This window comes from Grammomys surdaster, unplaced genomic scaffold, assembly GCF_004785775.1.
Source record: "Grammomys surdaster isolate TR1022 unplaced genomic scaffold, NIH_TR_1.0 150, whole genome shotgun sequence".
Classification (NCBI taxonomy): Eukaryota; Metazoa; Chordata; class Mammalia; order Rodentia; family Muridae; genus Grammomys; species Grammomys surdaster.
The window spans coordinates 6,710,485-6,732,676 of record NW_021604608.1 but is presented as its reverse complement, the minus strand read 5'-3'; the positions used below and the strand labels follow the sequence as shown (position 1 = coordinate 6,732,676).

The 22,192-nt window shown below is 37.9% G+C and overlaps 1 protein-coding gene across 1 annotated transcript in view; it reads left to right on the top strand.

Moving 5' to 3' along the window:
* The window catches only part of Ppargc1a (PPARG coactivator 1 alpha), an 88,483-nt gene that overhangs the window by 45,920 nt on the left and 20,371 nt on the right, over window positions 1-22,192 (top strand). The window contains exons 3-7 of the mRNA XM_028765300.1: window positions 5,940-6,134; window positions 8,325-8,447; window positions 9,317-9,521; window positions 13,395-13,440; window positions 13,550-13,623. Of these exons, the coding sequence (XP_028621133.1) occupies window positions 5,940-6,134; window positions 8,325-8,447; window positions 9,317-9,521; window positions 13,395-13,440; window positions 13,550-13,623 (643 nt within the window). The remainder of the gene's footprint in view (window positions 1-5,939; window positions 6,135-8,324; window positions 8,448-9,316; window positions 9,522-13,394; window positions 13,441-13,549; window positions 13,624-22,192) is intronic.

Here is a 22,192-nt window from a genome sequence, read left to right as displayed (position 1 = left end):
GGAGGTCTGTTTGAAATTACTGTCTGTTACTTGCATGTGCTTGTGGGGTTTTTATGTCATGTTTTTTCTGCCTCCAAGTGTCATTACCTTGTTCTAAGTTTTTCCATATGGTAAACAGAAGTGAGTAGGGTATTTTAGGGACTCTGCTTACGTAACGGGGAAAGGTGTAGGATCCCCTAGGTGGAGATCTTACCTGTTTTTTGTTGATCATCAGAAAAAGGAGGCAGGCCAGCTGTTGGTGTCCCTACTTGGAGAAGCAAGAAATGCCACAGTGGACTGTGACAGTACAGGCAGGGAAAGAAATAAGCGGGTGGAAAAGAGTTCTTTAAAGACAGTCAACACACCTCACTCCCCTTCCCACCAAGAGTCCTCTGAGGGCTCCAGAGAGCACTAAAAAGAGAAGCACTGTCTGCCCAGACTACAAGGAGGAGGGGCAGTTATTCTAGATTGCTCTCTTTTAATTTCATTTCTGAATACAACAACAGCAGTAGCAGCAGCAGCAACAACAACAACAGCAACAATAACAACTAATCTTATTTTTCTTTACTTTGAATGAAGTTTCTTCCAAACCCTGGAATGTTATGCATCAAAGGCAAAATTCGTACTTGCAGATCTGGTTGTCGTTATTGTTGTCTACCAATTCATATGTGAACTCTGCATGAAAAGAGATTCAGGTGAGGGTGCCTGTGATCAATTGGGTTCCTCATTTGAGCTTTCAAATACATCATACAAGTCACTTCTCTATTTACTTATTTGAACTCTTGGTAGGATGTAGTGGAATGAATAATCCAAAATAGTGGATAATCCAAAAATGTCATTTATATTTGGCTTTGGAATACACTACCAGATGTTACTCTAGCAGATTTCCCTTCCTAATTAGGGCTCACTTAAAGTAGAAGTTAATTTCATCTTCATTAGCTGTTTCCAAATCAGCAGGAGAGGGCAAGAAAGAGGCCTAGGGCATGCTGGGTACTTGGGGGAAGCTGGCCCAGAGTGGAAAGGCAGTGGTAGATTGTGCACATAGGAAGAAATCAAATGTGGGTAATCAAGATGATGGGTGTGTACACTGGAAACACTTCTGAGAACCAGCTTGAAGAATTCTCAAGTTGCATTGACACTTTTTCTCCTATTAATCATAAATTCAGTAGAAGAAAAGGGCATTCTGCAGTAGGAATGAGGCAGAAAACCTGAAAGTTTGCACAGAAAAAAGAAAATAGAGACACTGGAAGGTTAAGTGACCTCTCACACAGATTGATCTTTGAGTCAACAGTTCCTAAGAAACCGAAATTGATTAATGAGTGATAAGAAGACCCCCCCCCCCGCTCCGGTTTCCTTCTTATTGATGATTTGAATAATGAGGAAGCCAGAATTCTCATGGCCTAATTCACATTAAGAGAGCTAAGATAATGAAGCTGTGATTAAATGGCTATTAAACTATTTTTATCAAACAGAGATCAAGCGAGTGTGAGAATCTGGGGATGCAGAGTGTAATTGCAATTCTACAAGATGCAGAAAAAATTACTATCATAAGCAGGGCATGGTCCTTCCATAATAGGCTGCATTTAGAAACCTTTGGGATGCCACATGCGGTTTTCCTCTGTGTTTCTCCCTCCAGGTGTCGGTTAGCAACGGAGTCCTTTATCTTCTCCTTGATTGGGTGGATTTATTTGCTCTCTAGGGTATGTGGCTGGATGAGCTGAATGCACTGTGTGCCCAACCATCATGTCTTTCTTCTTTAGCAGTTGGAAGGTCCTTTTGCTACTGTGCACGAAGCAAGACATCCCAGTTCAGTCCTTGAGTCTGGGATTTAAATCTTCCGCTGAACGTAGGGACCCAGAGGAACATGGTCTACCTTCTTCAGCTGTGCCTTTTGGATTATGTCACACTCAGTGCACAAGTCATTTCAGGACACTGGAGTCTCAAAGAGCAACAGTGAGCCTCCGGATTCTGTTGACTGTTCAAAACCATTATTTATTAATGACAAGGCGCGGTTTAGGAATTGTTGCAGATTCTAGATTTTGGCTCGTCAGTGTAAAAGCCAGTGTATCACCTGTCACTGGAAATTCTTTACACCTGGAGTGAGGTTTTGTTCCTGTGCCTACTTTCTTCCTGGAGAGCCCTTGGAGAATGGAGTTTTACAGACTCACAAACCTTTATTTAGGTCAAAAAAATCGCAGCAGAATTGTACCGTGTAAGGAGAAGCCAAGGTTGAACCCTTCCCCCGCCCTCCACCCCTCAGTCCCCGCCCCCTGCCCAGAAATGCCCTTGATAGCTTCAGAGAAACTATGGAGATGCTGGTTAACCAAGGCTTTCCTGTATCTTCTGTTGCAAGAAATCCAGTGGGGGTCGGTGATCTCCACACAACTAGTGTTGATTGGCTCTCTTTCTCCATTCTCTACTTTTCAATCCTGTAGATCAGTGATTCTCAACCTCCCTAATGCTGTAACCATTTAGTACAGTTCTTCATCGTGCGGTGACCCAAACCAGGAAATTATTTCCTTGCTACTTGATAACAGTAACTTTGCTACTGTTAGAAAATATAAATATCCGATATACAGGATATCTGATACACGACCCCCAAAGAGGTCTTGACCCACAGGTTGAGAACCACTGTTTTGGCTAGAGCCAAGAAATATTCCATTTTATAAAATTGTCATTCCAAGCGACTGCAGAGCAGGGCAAAGACCAAGGCTATGTCACCTTGCAATGTCACCAGGCTCGCTCATGCACTGCCGTTCTCTGTTACTTATGAACAGACGTGTTCATAGGCCACTGTGCTTCATCTGTGGCGACTTTGATTTATTTGCTCTGTAAATTGGGACCAGAGCAATAATGGAAAGTGACATTAATTGTTTAACAGAGTCCTCTTTGTCACATCCATTGCTTCTCTGGAACAATGACTATGAAAACTCACACAAAACTAATTGAAATTGCCACAGTGAGGGACAGCATCCACCCTACTTTACATGTAAGAATATTTGTTGATTTTTGACACGGAGGCATATCGTTGTGCTCTTATAATTAATAATAAAAAAAAAAAGTTTGGGATCATCACTTTCATTCTTCCAAAATTCAGGATAACCATTATGGTCTTGGAGAATACAGGGATAGTAATCATACCTAATGCATATTCTTAGTTAACATAGTATAAAAATGGTTGGTCTTACTGGTATTTTCTTGTTGAATAGTAGCCTCCCTGACCCAAGCATCTCAGCAACACATACACATATTCTGTGATAGCCTCCCTTTTGCAAGCCCCCTCCCTCCTATGGAGCTTTCAGGAAAGAGGAGAATTAAAATAGTTGTGGTTTAATCAGATCTTGTAAATTAATTATAACATTATCAAGTTCCAATATTTCTGCCATTGTGTGTGGTATACATTCACTTGTGCTTATTAAAGAAATCTGTGAAAACTAGTTAATTTAAGTGTTCTTTGTCATTTTGACTTGATTGGAATTATCAGAGTTTGTTTACACAAGGGATAGAGCTGCGACGCTATTGTATTTTGTGATGGAAAGCAAATAGCATCTTGTAGTATCACTGGAATGCCAAACATAAAATTTAAATCAGGATAAACAAAATTATTCATTTATTTGTAAACATTCTTAATTTTTCTTGAGTTCTTTTTTGAATTTAGTAAATTGAACCTTTTTGAAAATGGGTTAGGTATTCATGAAAAGTGTCAGTTTAATGAAAGTACATTTGTACCTTGGCTTGCATGTATATTTGAAATGTCTTTGAAGATTATTTTATTAGAAAATACAGTCACTTATAGTAATGCAAATTTCAGTATTTTGATAAGAATTCATAGAATATTTTATTTAAATACAATCTTACTGAGAAAAGTTTATGATCTCCAATTTTTTGGCCATGTGGTGGTAATTAGAACTTAGGGATAATTAAGATGGTGTCACCCGAATTTTTGGATACTAGATTATAATAGAAGACCGAAAAAAGGAAAAAATTTCACTGTTTTTATTATTGGGAGTGTATGGACAGATACACGGGAGGGGAGCTGGGGGGACTGAGGGTTGTTTGTTTGTTTGCTTGCTTTTGTTTGTTTGTTGTTATTGTACATTTCAGATTTTGATGAATGCTTAGTTGATGGAAGTAAATGTGCCATTTGAAAGGGACTGTGAAGTTCTGGTTGGATTTATCTTCTTCATTAGAAGTTAAGATTCAATTCATTTGTCACATTGTAATGTGCCCAAAGTACATGACTATAGTCTCAAATCCAGGAACAGTAGGGACATGCCACATGCAAATATCAACACCCACAGAGAATAAAATGGCTCTTCTGGGCCTCTTAAATCCAAAAGAAAGCAAAGTCTGTCGTCTGACTTCCAGATAAAAAGTGATCAGTAATAAGGGAAAACATTTTTTTTTTCTTGTGAAAATAGAATGTCTAGGTGATAAGGCCCTGCCTAATTTCTCTAGTAATACAATTTGATTTTCTGATTAGCTGTCTTTTTCTGTGATTCCTGTAATTTTGTCAGGTCAATTAACTAGAGCTCAGTGCTACTGAGAAAGGAAGTCTGGGCATCGCCAGCCTCATTAGATGTCAGCAACTTAGGTGCATTTTGTAATAGAATCATGTGGGATAATTTAGCCATATTGTTAATGTCATAGCTTACAGAATGTGACAAAAAGAAAAAGAAAGTAGAAAGATTCTTTGAAAACAGTTCAACTTGGACATTTAATGTAAAATGCTAAAAGAAAGAAAGAAAAGTAGTGTACACCTTCTCTGTGGGTGTCAATAAATACTATCGATGAATTATGCAACTAACTATTGACCATTTCTTCCATTTGCCCAGCACTGAGGCTGATTGAACGTGCATAGTCAAGAACACATTGACATACTAACAGATACAAACATTCTAGTTTTTGTACAGAGACCCAAAACTAATATTATCTCATATGATTTGTTCATAGACGATTTTTCTTGCCAATAGAGGGAAGAGTTCAGTCTCATTTTTCTTTCTATCTTCAGTCCTTCCCATTTTATCCCCAAAGACTAAGGTATCCAATACCATCTGTGGAAGACACAATTCACGATTAGCTTTGTGTGGGCGGAGATGAAAATGAGTTCATGCAGAAGTTACAATGCATTGCAGAAGCCCCTACTGAAAAACCATCTCGTGCTTGTGTTATACCTCTGACCAAGAGACGAGTCTGGTTAAGATACATTGCAAAGGAAAGTTTCTCTGTAGCAACTAACTTTATTACAAGGAGCCCACGTATTGCAGAGCACAAACCTGAAGAGCTAATAGTCAAGCTAAAGAAGTTAAGAGAAAGAGCAGTTTTGCTCTGAAAGATCCCAAGTTTGAGTTTTGGAGACAAGAGAGCTATCACATGGTAGAGTATCCAATAGGCAGAGATTTATGACTTAAGTTTGGAGAGATGACAGGGATAGAAATAAATGATTTCAGAGTGCGCAGTGATGAGGTTATAATTGAAATCACAAAAGTGTGTAGATTCCCTCAGTATGTACTGTTCAAGTTTCTGATGGTGTCCAAATGCAATGTTATCTAAATATTTGGAGTGGCATACTGTGTGGGAGATCTAGAAACTATATATGAAGATTAGATGATGCTTAAAATTCTCTCAACGCTTGAGATTTCCTGAGTCAGAAACAGAAGGCATTAAGGATATAAAAATGACTATAATACAACAGAATTTTATGCAGCAATATTAAGAATTGATCTAGCAGACTGTCAAACCAGATCAGTAGATGTATGTGGTAATCCTATTATTCAGACTAAATGTGAGTTAAGAGTTTGGGAAAGACACATCATTTTTGTTCTGCTATGGCCACTGAAGATTTCTCATACAGTTTCCTCACCCACCCGGACATGCTCAGCCTCTGCTGATCAATCATGGTGTCTACTTCCTCATGTCAATCCACTCATGTCTTCTGTATTTTTTTTCTGCTTCTGCAGAAGATAGATGAAGAGAATGAGGCAAACTTGCTAGCGGTCCTCACAGAGACACTGGACAGTCTCCCTGTGGATGAAGACGGATTGCCCTCATTTGATGCACTGACAGATGGAGACGTGACCACTGACAACGAGGCCAGTCCTTCCTCCATGCCTGACGGCACCCCTCCTCCTCAGGAGGCAGAAGAGCCGTCTCTAGTAAGAACCCTTCCTACTGTTTAACAGTGGTCAGAGTTGCCTCTGGCTGCCCAATGCATGGCTATGGTGTAGAACAGTCAGGGTTGGATTCTTAATTCAGATCAAAGTGAAAAAAAAAAACTCAACCCTGCCTAGATTTGCCCATTCTGTAATTCTCTATTAAAAGTGTTAATAATACATTTCCTGCATGGTGTAATGAAAATTATTTACAAAAATAGTCTTGTACTCTTCTTATGTATGTGATTGTATGTCTTAAGATTGTTAAAGTTCATGGTAAAAGCTTACACTGTAGGTCTAGAAAGAAAAAACTAAACATTTACCTGTGGCTTTTAAAACCTTATATCAAAATTATTCAGTGTTTTTGAATTTAAAATTTAAGATGATTGTCATTGAATCTTTTTTGATTTGTCAAATTTTTATGCTTTTTACATGAAGTAGAATTTTATTAACTTCCTCATTTCTCTACCATTCCTCCAGCCCTTCCTATTATATCCTTCTTCACCTCCCCATGCTCACCATTCTCAAATTAGTAGCCTCTTTTTTAAATTATTATTGTTATACACACAGACACACACACACACACACACACACACACACGTATGTAAATGTATGGACAAATACGTAAATATAACCTGCCATGTCTGTTTTGTTTTGTTTGCTGCTGTTGTTGTTTGTTTATATAGTTTCAGTATATGCAGAACTTCTTAGTGGTTACACACACACTGTTTTTTTTGTTTTATGTTTGTTTGTTTTTTTGGTATGGAGATGCTAGGATTTATTAGGCAATCCAGCATGGCGAAATATTATTTAGTTTTTTTCTTTCCATGTCTTTGCTGTTAACAGATTATACAATAATGTTCACCTATCTTTACCTATGATTATAAAAACAGAATTGCAATGTTAGGCACTGAGCTATTGCTTAAGTCTTTCAATCAGCATTTCTTATGAAGATGGAAAAATAATAGGTTTTCTGCAGCCCAAGTTACTGAAATCTGTGGTAGGCAATGGAGAGTAAATTTGTTGGCCATGAGAAGTGACTTTTATCTTCAACAAAATGCTTGACCAGAATTTTATTAGTTCTGAGTACAGTTTGTCTTCTCATCTATGATAGCCATTCGTCATTTGCCATAAATCTCATGGAAGAGCAATGCTGTGTAAATTATTGAATGCCATTGTTCTAACATTAATAATACACTCTAGCATGCTATTTGGAGGTTGATTCTCTCAAATCGTTAAGTCTGAAGGAACTCTACATGAACATATGGAGATCTGCTTGTTTCCTCGTTGTAGTCTAAGATGTCTGCTCTTGAAGAAAAACATTACATGTGTAAATTATCCATCACTCACTATGCCTTCCATGTGTCTCTGGCTCTATGGTCTAATATTCTAATTCCTGAATGAGGATTCACATCTGTACAGTTTGTTCAATTGGGTCAAAGACATGCTGTCTGTCAGAGCAGGGTGGTTCTGGAGAGTGACTCATACTAATGAAGAAACTGGGTTGATAAAACAGTAAGTGGTAAAGCCAGGCATTGTAGTGCATACCTATGATCCTGGTGCTTAGGAGGCTGAGGGAGAAGCATGCCCAGTTTGAGTCTTTTTAGGGCTGCATAAGAGGCCCCCGACTCCAGAAGCAAAGATACAAACAAACAGAACCGATAAATACTTGGCTGTTGAACAGCATTCTGCTTACAAATCCTTTCTTTCCAGTGCTAGCCACTGCCCTAATCCACATATATTTTTTTAATTCCATACAGTTATATGTTTAGTTGTGAACATGATTAAGAAAACGTGCTCATTGATTATCGAGTGAGGTTGATGAGCCTAGAGAGGAAGATTTAGTTTCTGACCTCTGCTCCGAAAAGCTTGGGTGGACCAAGCAGCCTGGCATTGCTTGGAAATCTGTTTTAGGAATGGTTGTGTCATTATTCTATGTAAAAAAAAAATCATTTAAAAATTAAGATAACAATGTCAAGTTTCAAATAATAGAAAAGAAAGTCTTTTCCTAGATAGTACTGTTGTCTTAAAATCCATTCTTTTAAATGAAACTATTTTCTTTATCATCCTTGTTGCAAAGTGTGGTATAGTTAAAAAGAAATATAATTAATTCTATTCAACTTTTAGCTACTAATTTGAAGTCTAGAAGATGTATAACTTTTCTTGCTTTCCCTTTTCCTGGTATGTGTCTAGCTTAAGAAGCTCTTACTGGCACCAGCCAACACTCAGCTCAGCTACAATGAATGCAGCGGTCTTAGCACTCAGAACCATGCAAACCACACCCACAGGATCAGAACAAACCCTGCCATTGTTAAGGTGCGCATGCAAGCATTTTAATACAGGGGAGAGTAGGGGTGGGGCAGGAGGAGTTGCATGAATCTCTGTAACACACCTAAAGTTTGTATGTATTAATTTAGCTAGGATTGCCAGCTGCCTTTAGAGGGAAAGCACATACAAAGTGAGTTTCCAAACACTGTACTGGGACTTAGGGAAACTAGGATGAGTTCCCTTATGTATTGCTTTTTCTGATTATCAGAATGAGCCATTCCTTTCCCACTTGATTAATACGTGCAGTGGTCTGCTCTACAACCTACAACACCATTTACTGGTAGGCTGGTAGCTGTGGTCTGTGGATGGTTTTAAGATACAGGATGGCTGTTTTGCCAGCTGTTTAACCTGAGAAAGACTCTTTCGGATGCACTGTGAAAGGTCCGTCTCTGCGATTAATTGGAGAAAAGGCTGGCAATGACATAATTCAGTTAGCGGGCTGTATTAAACAATGTTTGTCTTGCCATTCGCTGTGAGCAAAAGCGGAGCGTTAAGGGGTACTTAAGAGAGTTGTGAATACTGGGCTTCAGCAGTCAGCGGTAAATTAAGGTTTAAAGCAGCTTTTTTTTTTTTTCCTTTACTCACAGTAAAGGCGCTGTAGGGTCTTGTTAGTTACATGTTGCTGAGTAGGAACATCGGGATGTAGGGGAAATGAAATAAAAAGCTGCATAAATGACATTTAGGAATTTTAAATGTAATTTTCTTCCTTGTTCTGCAAACAATTATTCACAGCTCATAGATCCAGTACACTTAGACTGAGCACTTCACTGAAAATCTCATCTCTTCAGAAAAACCTATATCCATTCTGATAAGGTTCACTTCACTAATTTTAGCTTTCTTTATGCCTTGTTTTTAAGACCGAGAATTCATGGAGCAATAAAGCAAAGAGCATTTGTCAACAGCAAAAGCCACAAAGACGTCCCTGCTCAGAGCTTCTCAAGTATCTGACCACAAACGATGACCCTCCTCACACCAAACCCACAGAGAACAGGAACAGCAGCAGAGACAAATGTGCTTCCAAAAAGAAATCCCATACACAATCGCAGTCGCAACATGCTCAAGGTAAGCCAGGCCAAGAACAGAGAGCAGCCAGCAGGGGCGCTGAACACAGGAGTGAAGTTTGAGAGCATGAATCCTGCACTTCACCCCATTTGTGTTTGTCTGAGGCAAGAGGAGGAAGGGAGTGTGAAAGTCTCCCATGGAGACAGATTGATCATATCCCATTCAGCTGATGGGCAGCATGAGAAATGAACTCTAAAGACACCTGGATTGTTAGCTGGGTGGAGTGGGGCCGCAGGGATTACAGTACCTTTGAGGTTTATACACATCTGGATTACTGAGATCATTGACTGTAATGTGCGATCGTTGGCCAATTCTTTACAGACTCTTTGATTTTCCCTTTCCAGTCGTGGAAAAAATGAGACACTGGAGACCTCCTCCACCTACCTTGAGAAGCAGTAAATAGCATTATGTAGTTTCTCTGATTAAATGCATTCTTGTTTTACTTTTTAAGACCACCTGCTATGCTCACAGACTTTTACTTTGCATATAAGATTTTGGAAATTTCTGACTTCCTCTGCCTTTCGTATTTAGGAAATATTACGTAGATTAAACAAAACATCTGGGTTGATCTTTATTAGTCCCATATGTACCCAGGAGGCTGATGCTTCCAAGGCAGATTTGGTAATTTGGGGAAAATCTCTCTTGGCAGAGATACAGTTTTCTCTCTCACCCTCTTCCCCTTCCGAGTGTTGAAGGCCAGAAAGCATAGAGTTTGATGAAAGTATTTGTTGCTTTAAAACATGCCAGCTTTTACTTACTAACTGGAATCATGTCATAGAAGCAGACATATTCTGTAGTAGCTACAAACATTCCTCTCGTGTGTTTCTGGCTCTCTAAATTACAGCTTCAGGGTAGTAAGTAGTCCCTATCTTGTTTGAAGCATGATCACTTCATACAGATACGCTGCTGCTTATGATGATGATGATGATGATGATGATGATTTTAATAAGGATTTTTTTCTTGGGGTTTAATTCATCTGCCTTTCAATCGTAGAGTACTTTTAGGATTTTTCCTTTAATATTTTCAATCAGCTCTCCATTAGATTTTTGTTTGTTTGTTTGTTTGTTCTTACCTTGTTGGATGTGTCAAATTTGCTGTTCATCTCTGTCAGTTTGGAGAACTAAATGTCACTAAATGGACCAAATGCCCTTACAGCTTTCTCTGCCAGGATTGGCTGCAGAGCATTCTCCCCATCATTCGTGTGTTGGTTTTGTTTTAGTGGATGAATTGATGATGTCGATGATGTTCCCGTCATCTATTCATTTTCTGGAGCTGAACTGAGAGATTCAGGCTCTTTGAATCCCCATGCTCAGGAATCTGGTCAATAAGCATATAGTTTCAAGTTCTCGCTCTCGCTCTCGCTCTCGCTCTCGCTCGCGCTCGCGCTCTCGCTCGCGCTCTCGCTCGCGCTCTCTCGCGCTCTCGCGCGCTCCCGCTCTCGCTCTCGCTCTCGCTCTCGCTCTCGCTCTCGCTCTCGCTCTCGCTCTCTCTCTCTTAGAATTTAAGATTTTCTTAAAGTTCACTTACTATTAAATATTACTGTAAACTTTTACAAGCGATGGTATTGAACAATTAAATAGTTTCCTGAAAGATGGATTTTCTGAGAGAGCCCAGCTATATGCATATTTTTTTTAAGTAAAAATCTGTGGTAAGTCCTAAAAGGCTCATCACAGAACAAAGCCTGCTGATTCAAACGAAAAAGAAATGCCATAGTTATTAGAAGCCTGGGAGAAATGAAGCCTGGCATGCTATTAATAACCAATAGGTGCTTATTCTCCAAGATTAGTTAAGTTATTCAAAATTAGAAAGTAGAAATTACCCGGACAGTCAGAGATCATTTGATGAGAATAGTTAGGTGACTTTCTTCCTGTGTTGGCATGTTTATGACTGGGCTTTGATCTGCTCTTTGTTATTCTGTGGGATCATGCACTTTTTAGTTCCTCATGATAATTGCCTAGTTGACAATGTGTGCTGAGTATCATTTATTCACTCACACGCATAGATGCTATTTAAAAATAGCATCTTCATGAAGGATAACTTGAGGGTCCTAGCATCTTATGGTCAGGCAGTGCTTGGATAGCACCAGTGACATTCCCTATAAGTGAACTCAGTGGTCCTGTTGAGATAGTCTATATGATCCAATGTCAAGTCAGGGTTCCAGTCTGAGGGTGGCTTCCAGACTGTACCCTTTGTAAGCCTTTCATTCCCTACTTGCCTCTGCTGGCATTCAGCATGCTTGTGGCCAGTTTTTCCCCTCTGTTGCTTTAGGCTTCCCTGTACCTAGATATCTGGATGTTTGAAACATTTATATGAGCACTTAATATGCCCTGTCTACATCCCCATTTCTGCCTTTCAATGTGCATTTATTGTGTGATTTAAAGGTTCGTTGTTCCTTACTGGATAGTATTTTCTATAGAACCTGTGTAAATTATCTTGGCTATTAGAGAAATATCATAAAAGTGAGTAAAATTTGTTCATAATTTCATTCTTTTTGAAAGGCTGATTAAATTAGGCATGCTCAAAAATTAATGTACAATCAGCTCATCTATCTGTATGTATGTAAAAGCCAATTAATCAATGTACCTAATTTGTAAAAGACAGCGTGAGCTTCATATTTCTGGATGCACATCGGATAGATGATATACTTACTATTCAATTGTTTAAAAACTAAGTCCTAATCCACAAATTAAATATGTAAATACTATTTTCCACATAAAGTATCTTATTCCAGACTAATTCGGACATAAATAATATTTTTACATTTCAAAGGCCCTTAATTACTAGGGCTGATTAACTTACTTTAAAGTGCATTGAGTTTAATTCCTTTTGATAATAGGAGGAAGGAAATATCAAAGTGCCTAAATCTGGCAAGATCACTTATATGGTCCTGTAGGCATCATTTAGCATCTTTGTGTCTCAGCATATTCAACCATAACGTAAGAAACTGTTCTAGAGACCCTTTTTGTCTCAACTCTATGATCTTCATTACACACCTAACTACCCCTTGACTTTCGGAAAGTAGTTAACAAAAAAGGACAAACGCTTATGTGCATACATCTCCATAGATAAGTATATATATATATACATACATACATAATGTATTTCTCGTCATCTATATCCTTCCCACTCAAGGTACAGGATTGACACAGAGCAGTAGTTAACATATTAGAATGGGAAGACTCTTACTCATACAGTTTTGGATGAGAAAAGACACTGAAGGGAGTAAGATTCAGTGACACTCAAGGAGGGAATGGAATAGTGAGATTTAGAAAAATATCTATTGATCTCTTAACTGAAAACTATGATGTTTTCCGTTGTCTATCAGATTGGGAATACAAAGCCCATTTTAAACCATCTGGGTCAATGGCCAAAATTTGTCATCATCCCTCAACTAATTTTCAGGATAGTTATTGCTTAAACCTTAGTCCTCTCATAGAAATATCCTATTCTCAGAGCTAGATATAAAACTATACATTTTAGGAGTGAAATCAACTGAATATTCATAACGATCTGTCACCTTGTAGTTAGTCTGCTGTTTCCTTGTCTAAACAAACCGTGTACTGATTCCAAATTAAAACCAGAAAACAATATTTCTCTTTGATAGTATGATGCAAATTTGGTGTCCTTAACGAGATGGCACATTTGTTGGAAAATTCTGGGTTTGTATGTGTTCTCTAATGCGATTGCACCAATTCAATTGTTGTTTGGAGTGTGTTTTAGTGTAACAGAGTGTAGTCTGACTTCTAGCCAACATTCAGGGGTTTCTTTAGTTTATTCTTCTGGTTGCCTGGTTGTTTCCTATATAAACATAGCAGAAAATCGATCTGAAAAAGACTCAATATTTTATAATTAGTTTTTTCTTCTTTCCTTTAGCCAAACCAACAACTTTATCTCTTCCTCTGACCCCAGAGTCACCAAAGTAAGTATTAAGAAATGCAAGCATTTTCAGAAAGGGAAGGGGGTTCTAATACATTTGGCTACAGCAACTCCATTTCAGTTTGTTTTTATAAATGTGCCATATCTTCCAGTGACCCCAAGGGTTCCCCATTTGAGAACAAGACTATTGATCGAACCTTAAGTGTGGAACTCTCTGGAACTGCAGGTAAGCTTTTATTTCAGTCAGAATCTCTCTCTGTGAAATACATATTCAATGCTAGGCCATGTTTTAGGAGGTATCAACTGAAAGAGAGTACAAGTGGAACTGGATAAGAAGATACCTGCCAAGTGTCTTCAGTTGCTTACTTCAAAAACAAAAACAAAAGAAACCTTGAAGTGAAAAATGTTTTAAAGAGATAGCATTGACTCACTATCAGAAGGAGCCCAGACCTTCTCATACATGGTTTTGTCATGGACTATTTAGGTTAAGATAGCCAGACATTAGTCGGAGGAGAACTGAACTTTTTTCCAGATTCTTATTATTTAACAATATATTTTATAAATCCTTTGAGAATTTTATACAACATATTTTGAGCTTAATTAACAGCTTTAATTTACCACTCTGTAAGTGTGCTTGACATCTAAATGGTTTTAGTGAAGTCGACAGTGACCTCATGAGGATAGGGGTAGGGTGTTTTTTGTTTTTTGTTTTGTTTTTGTTTTGTTTAGTTTTGTTTTCAATTTTGAGAGGAGAAAAATAAGAGTTAGTGCTATTAAATAATGTGTAAAAGGGAACCAAGGTGGAAAACAGAGGCAATGCTTAGATTCAGATTTATTATCAGTACTTTATGTATAATATTTTATCACTGTTTGCCACATTTAGCAGCATAATGCTGTCATATACATCTGACTATCTATCTATCTATTAATCATCTACCCATCCAAATATATATATATACACACACACACACACACACACACACACATACACACACACACACATACACCGTGCACAGTATTTTTATCTTTCCAGCAAAGGAGAAAACTGAAAATATACCCTTTCAGCAAGCCACAGTGTTCTTGGATATTTTCCACCAAGTGCCCTTGTCTTCATCCTTTGAGACCTTTAAACTCTGTCTAGTCCTGGTGTCACATAGAGACAAAGGAGTTAAGACAAACGCTTGGACTACCTGAAGGATCCCATACACACTTCTGAGTTGGTTGCAAATGGTGCTTTAGGTTGAGGCTCTTAACATCCACCAGAGAGTGAGTCTTCGGATGTCTAAACCAGAGAGTTCTTGGCTCTGGCCATTGCTGATAAGGATAACAGAAGAGTAAGTTAGACAATAGGCTTTCAACCAGAACTGTGGTGCCTACACGCACCACAGTCATTGTTGCTAAATTTAACTTCACACTTTGAGTTGGCTAAATTACCTTCTTATCAGAGGCCTACTGGATGATTGCATGGTTTGGTCAAGCAGCAGAGTAGTTAATTTCATGGCATATAAATAGTGTATGTATGCAGACTGCACATACACACATACATACACATTCATGCATGCATTCACTTGTAAGCATAGACATTACTTTGTTTCTTTTTATAATATTTTATTTTTAGTTTTTAGAATTATTTTTACACGTGTATGAGTGTGGATTTGTGCATCTGACTGCAGGTGCCCAAGGTACAACAGAGAGCAGTAGGTCCTATTGGAACAGGAGTTACAGGTGGTCTTGAGCTACCAGAACTGGGTGTTGGGAATGAATCTCAGGTCTTCTGGAGGAAGAGTACATGCTTGTAGCTGATGAACCACCTCTCTAGCTGTTATCTTGACCTCTTAAGCTAACTATAACTTACATATATTAATAGCAAAAATCACTCACATGCACCTATCTGTATGAGAGACCTTCTTATTTTACCAGTAAAGACAAATAATCAGTGAGTTTGTTTGAAAATTTGAAACACAATTCTTCGTTTTACTTTTGCTTTACACATGTAAATGTCTATTCAAATACCACAGTTTTGTTGGGAGACAGAAAGCATGGCATTGAGTTTCAGCATGCTAACCAGCAATTCATTAAATTTTCTTGCATAAATCACATTGGTAATATCATAAAGTTCTCCATTTCTTACTTCATGTTTTTTGAGGGATAATAGTCTGAGTGGATTTTTGGGGGGGGTATTTTTTGTGTTATTGTGAGTGCTTTGCAATAACACACACACACACACACATTTGATAGTATCTGATCTAGAAATTTACATTAATTGTGTCTTTTAATAGGATTAAATTTTCATATTCATATACTGTTCATTTATATAAAACTTTATCATCTTACCTAATGCCAGTCACTGGGCCAACAGATAGTAACAGGTCTGAGAAGATACACAACAGTGCGTCTTAGTAAAATTCCTGCTGAAAGGGATCTATTAATTGCAAGTGTCCAGGACTTATGGAGTTAGTCTCTCTGTTTCTGAAAGGGTTAATAGAGTTTCCTTAGTAATGTACCAATGCCTAACTTTCTGTTAAAGAAATATTATTATGAGTGAAAATAATGTCAGCGAATTAGAAATGTCACAGATACAAGCCAATTGAGAAATTCTTCATAGTTCTAAAATGAAAATATCCATAGCTTTGTTTTCTACAGATATACACATGCATTTGTTTTGTGATCATTATGTATGGCAGTGAATCCTTATATAATTTTAAAGCCTAAATTTTCACCTAAAATAAGCTGGTTTTTGTAATGCCTCAAAGTGTATTATTAGGATATAGCAGCAATGTATAATATTCATTTGAGTAGGTAAATAGAAATTTTTGCTGAAATATGTAATTTTACATACTTAGGTTGTTTTATAATGTGACTATTTTGAAATAGCAGTGTGGGAAAATCTTTATGCATAAATTTTTAAATCTGATTTTCTCAAAATATATTTGTAATAGGAGTTAATGCCAAAAGTATGCGCTTAAATATCTTAGGACATTCTGATACATGCATTGCTACATTGATTTGCAAAATGATATTTCTATTTATAGCCCCACTAGTGCCAAGGGGACATCCATGCATCATTACTTCCAGGTCGATATTGAATGTCTTCATGCAAAAAGTGTCTTTCTAATTTATAAATATGAACACATCACACAACTTGTGTTTATTCCATTAAAGATATTATATTATAAAATACTTATTTTTGTTTTCTTCTTTTATTTATTTCTGTGGATTTATTTTAGATTTTATTTACTTTTCTATTTTCATTTGACGGATGTTTTGCTTACGTGTATGTCTGGGCACTATATGCATGCAGTGCCAGCACAGGCCTGAAGACAGTATTGGATCCCTGAGACTGGAGTTACAGGCAATTGTGAGCCTCTTTATGGGGTGCTAGGAACATAGCCTAAGTCTTCTGGAAGAGCACCCAGTGCCCTCAAACACTGAATCATCTCTCTAATATATATTTATTTACTTTTGTGGTGTTTATATGTAATCAAAGACATTGAACTTCCTAGGCAAGCATTGTACCACCAAGTTGCATGCCAACCCTGTAGAATTTTTAGTTTTAAATAATTTACTTACAAGTTTGAAGTTTTAGTACTCTACTATATGGAAAGGCAGGTGAAAATTATTTTATGAAATCTAGACATGCTTAGCATTTTATATAGTACATTTATTTTTTTCAGGGATTTTACTTTCACATTAAAATCCTTCATTCTTTGTATCACTGAAAGAATATTTGGTACAGTGGAAACCTATTTACCAGGATTGTTTTTCTCTCTGTTCATTCTTGGCAGTATGTGAAGTCATGGTGAGAAAACAATCAGTCTGAGGCACAGAAGTAATTCTATGTCTAGTGCTGAGAACAGGGTCTGGCCATAGGAAGTATTAAGTAACTGTTCTCAGGTTTGAGATATCTTCTAATAGCTGATTGAGAAAAGACTGTTCATCAATAAGCAGTACAATGGAAAACAGCTGATCGATATATAATATTTTGGCATCTTTTAAAAAGATGCACCTAAAGAGTGTTTTTAGTTTGCTAAGCAAGATGTCGGCAAATATGTAGGGAAGCTGAGGGGAAGCAAGATTGCATTACACAATTGAGAGAACTGGGATGAGGAGATGAGAAGACACATGGAAGAGCTGAAAGGCGTGGAGGATAAAGTATTAAAGTTGGAATAAAGGAGCAGATTGGGTAGTAGGAAGGATTTTATAGTGACATCCGCTATTCGGGGTATGGACAGAATTCTATTCAATGAGATATGCCCATCATTACCACTTAGTAATCTTCACTAGAATGCACTGTTTAATGGTAAATATTGGGCATCAGGAACCACAGAGGCGACAAGGGGTCATTAAAGAACTCCTGTGATACCTCTTCCCAGTTCAAGGAAGTGTTTGCCCAGAAAATTTAGATCTCTGAAGGCTGCTAAGGATGAGAAGGAGTATGACAGCAGCGTCATTACTCTAGTGAACAGCATAGGTGACCCATGGGAAGGAAAAGGCTTTGAGTAGGCTCAGTTGACTCAACAAGTCTTAAGGAAGGGAAATATTTACACTGCAGTTTGGATCAGGGTGGAAGGAGAGAAGCAAGAAGGCAGAGTCAAAGGGATGGTCAGATGACAATGTAAGTTTATCATTGATGAAACCAGCAAGAGACTAAAGAAGAAGCCCCCAGCTCTCCCTTTCTACCTCTTGATTGCCATGACTGTTCTGTGTCCTTGGTCATTCTGCAGTTTTAAGGTTATGTTCATAACTACTAAATGAAACTACTTTCGTACTCCAAGTAACAAATTACAAGTAGAAATACAATATTTACAGTATTTAACCATTTGCACCCTACAAAAAAAATGGCAACTGCATGTAATTCAACTTGAGTTTAAACACTTTATAAACAGCAGAGGTAAAAAAAAAAAAAAAAAAGTAGACTATTAGGATAAAAAAGGCAGCATATCTTAGTGAAGTTATACAAAACCTGGCTTTGACATTAGACAAACTCAAGTAAAAGTCAGTGACCGAGTCTCTGTGAGTGTTAACTGAGACAGAGTATTGCAGCCGGCATATTGTGCCGGCTCATATGAGTTCATATGAGCCTCTAGTGAGGCCACCTCACCTTGCTTCTCAAGTTTTCAAGTCTCCTCTGTCTCTAGCACTGCCGAGCTCTCTGCTGCGAATCTCTCTGTCGCGGCCCCTTTGGCAATTTCACATGCGATGTTTCCTGTTTTGCTTTGTGGCGCACATTCGACAACTCCTACTTTAGCAAACATTGGATAAATACTGCTTTTGGTACAGGTGTAGGATTTAGAAAATGGAGGTATGAGCACAAGAACTAACTTTCAGATTCTGTCAACAGCTACTTCTGCTGCCACCAATTCTAGTGATTCTACACTGGCAATTGAAGCATAATATCTTTTTGACTCTCTGCCCATTCCATTATCTAGGAAACAGCTATATGTTGACAGCAGCTTCCTGATGAACCCTGAGTTCAAAGCAGCTCTGTCTGTGGATTTCTTTTCTGAATTTTAAAGATAGTAGTTGGCATCTGTTATGTTAAATAGTTTTCTTTCTCTTTGCCAAGTGCCATTGATTGGTATTGGCTGCCAGAAGCACTGTGTTGGGAGGGATTCTAAGGCCAAGTTTGTACTCAGTGGGAATGTCATGATCAATTAGTGATGTCTGCCACGGGTGCAGCAGGGGGTGAATGGAGCAGAAACATCATCCATACAGTTGATTTGTTGATCTTTGATCTACATGCTTATTCTGTTTGGTTGAGACAGGGAAGGTAATGAAATTGCTGGGTGAACACTCCTTGTGTCTTCTTTTACTTTACTCTAAAAAAAAATTGTAGTGAATTTCCCCAAACATTTAAGTGGAAATGTAAAGGCTCAACAGAATTCTAAGACCTCCAGAATAATGTGGGTGCCCCATCTGTAGCATCTTTGGGAGGCAGGAGGGATGAGATAGGGAGTTTGTTTTATTAGGTATTGCCAGCTGCTCTGACTTCCTTGTGATTGTCCTAAGCTAGCTCATTGTGGCTGATAAGAAAAACTCTTCTCTTTTACAGGTGTAAAAACTAATTTGGTTTCAAAATAGCTGTTGTTAGTAAAGCAAGATGAGAGAAAGGAGAATGTTCTTGTGGCAGAAGGCATTTAAATCTATTGCATATGGAGATTTTTTTTCAGACACTACCAACAGGATTTTATGTCTGAAATGGAAATGGCAAGGCAATGTCATCCTAACAAGGTGATGGTTTGAAACACAAGACATGAAGGAACTTTCTTAGGGACCAAAAAAAACTGGATCCCAATTTTTATGTATATGCATACATGTTTTGGTTATCACTATAAACATTGTGAAAGCAACGGGAGCTGTTTTATTACTGATAAAAAGATGAACGGAACAAAATGATCAACTGTCTTATCACTCTCGGACCACTGGGTTTTGCCCATATTTCCTTCCATTCACATATCTCTGGGTACATTATTTTAAATAGTGTGGACATGTGGTTAATTTGATTTGTTATTATATTATTTGTTATGAAAGTAAATAAGGATAATGTAATTGCATCATTTCCAACCCCACCCTTCCCCAAACCATCCATCTCAAATTATTTTCTTCTTTATAATTGTTTTTCTTATATATTGCACACACACACACACACACAGTGCAATTAATGTTGCCCTTATTTAGGGTTGCCCACTTAGGGTTCAGGTCTCATCCCTGAAAAATAAAGAAGAAGAAAAAGAACAACTGCACCAACTTCCCTCAGCAGCCATTCACTGGCTGCAGTTCCCTTTATTATAGGTGGCATCTTGTGAAGCTCCACTGTCCAGGGTGACTGGGGTAATCTATTCAGGTCTTGTGCAGGCAGCCATATTGTTTGAGTTTATGGCTTCATCCATGCCATATCCAGAAGCTACTATCCCGGACAAGTCATCCTGGTCTTCAGGTTCTTATAATCTTTGTGCCTCTTCTTCTGTGATGATTCCATATGCATACACCCATGTGCTACTCCACACATGCATAAATTAATAATAATACTAATAAGATAACAATTAATGTAACTTTTAGAAAAGGAAAGTACAACCTGATTTTGGAAGGTTGTTTATTTTTATTAACCCATTCCTATTTAGGAAGACTCCATGGATGGGAAACCCAGCAGTCCTGTTATAGATGTCCTATTTGAGGCTGGGTCCTCCATCTGCATTTTATGATGTCATTTATTTTTGACTCAGTATTTTCCCTTGGTTGAAATAACTAATCATTCAAAGTGCACTTTAGTGAACTTGTGATTAAAACAAGTACATATGAACCAATTAATTTTTAATTTCTTCTATTTTAAATTTCTCATTTAAGAGAAAAATCTTTATTTTTCTAAAAGAAACATTGGTTAGTCTCCATGCAGCTTGTCCTTCTGGTAGCTATTTCTTCTGCATTTAATGTGCTTTGAGAAAAATAGACAAATGCAAACTTTAAAAAGTAGCCAGTAGTTTTCCAGGAAAATACAAAAATAGCTTTAGCAACTTGGGAAGTGAACCAATGAATTGGTTCAATGGTTAATTCACTTGTTGCTAAGCTTGACAACCTGAATTTGATTGCCCATGGTAGATGGAGCAGACCAACTTTTGTGGCTTGTTCTCTGACCTGCATAATCTGAAGCACACACACACACACACCTGTTCATGCACATGTACTCATATGCACACACCCATGAGCTACTATACACATACATAAATTAATAACACCATCAACAACAGCAATAATAAAAATAAATGCAATTTTTAAAAAAGAGAATTACAAACTGACTTTGGAAGAATTTTTGATCCATTCCCATTTAGGAAGAATTGATGGAAGGGAGACGCAGCAAATTTTCTTTAGAGCCCAGTGTAGAGGTTGGCAACTCTGACTGTCAGGAATGCTATCCTTTATCCTCTATTTTCAGCCTCATGCATCTCAGCCAGAAGTCTGTAATGCTCACACCTTCTTCTTCTGTTTACTTTGCTGGAAATGATAGCATCCCATTGACTATTTTAGCCAAAGATAACAAAGGAAATTCCAACCTCATATCAGCCTTGAGCTTTCGTATAGATAACTACAATTACAGGTTCCCAGCACCAGATCTATGGGACAATTATTAAGGGACAGTCAATAAGAACTTCCACTTGGAATTCTACAAGTGAAAACTGTGGAATTGTTTTTGTTTGTTTGTTTGTTTGTTTGTTTTTTAAAAGTCTTGAAGATGTTCTGATAACTCAGTTGCATTCTTAATGATTAGGCATGATATGTAAAACAATTCATGACATCAGGCAGGGAATTCCTAGTCAGTGTGGATGGATGCCAGCCAGAGAGAACTAGAGCAATGCATAGGAGGCCTTACTGTGCCAAGTGTTAACACTTTAGTGGATGGATTTTGTGTTGCATGAGTGACTGTTAGGAATTGTGCAAAGGACAGAGGACATTATAGGAACCAGGATCAGCCAAATAATGTAGCACCTATTGTAACAGTAGCTACTGTCCCACTGTATTAACCATCTTGACACTCTCTTGACATGCGCTCCAAGTTCTGAAGCTCTGGGGTACAGGAGAAATACAAGGCTGCTTGTCTTTGCTCTGCCTTCCCGTCTTGGTCAACTTCTAAGCTAACTTAACCAATCCCTTAACTGGGGATTTTTCCCTTCAAACCCTAAGTTGTCACATAGCCAAAGCAAAGTCCTGCTAAATTAACTTGGAAAAAAAACTTCAGAGTTAGCAGGAGATTCTGAGAGAGAGAGAGAGAGAGAGAGAGAGAGAGAGAGAGAGAGAGAGAG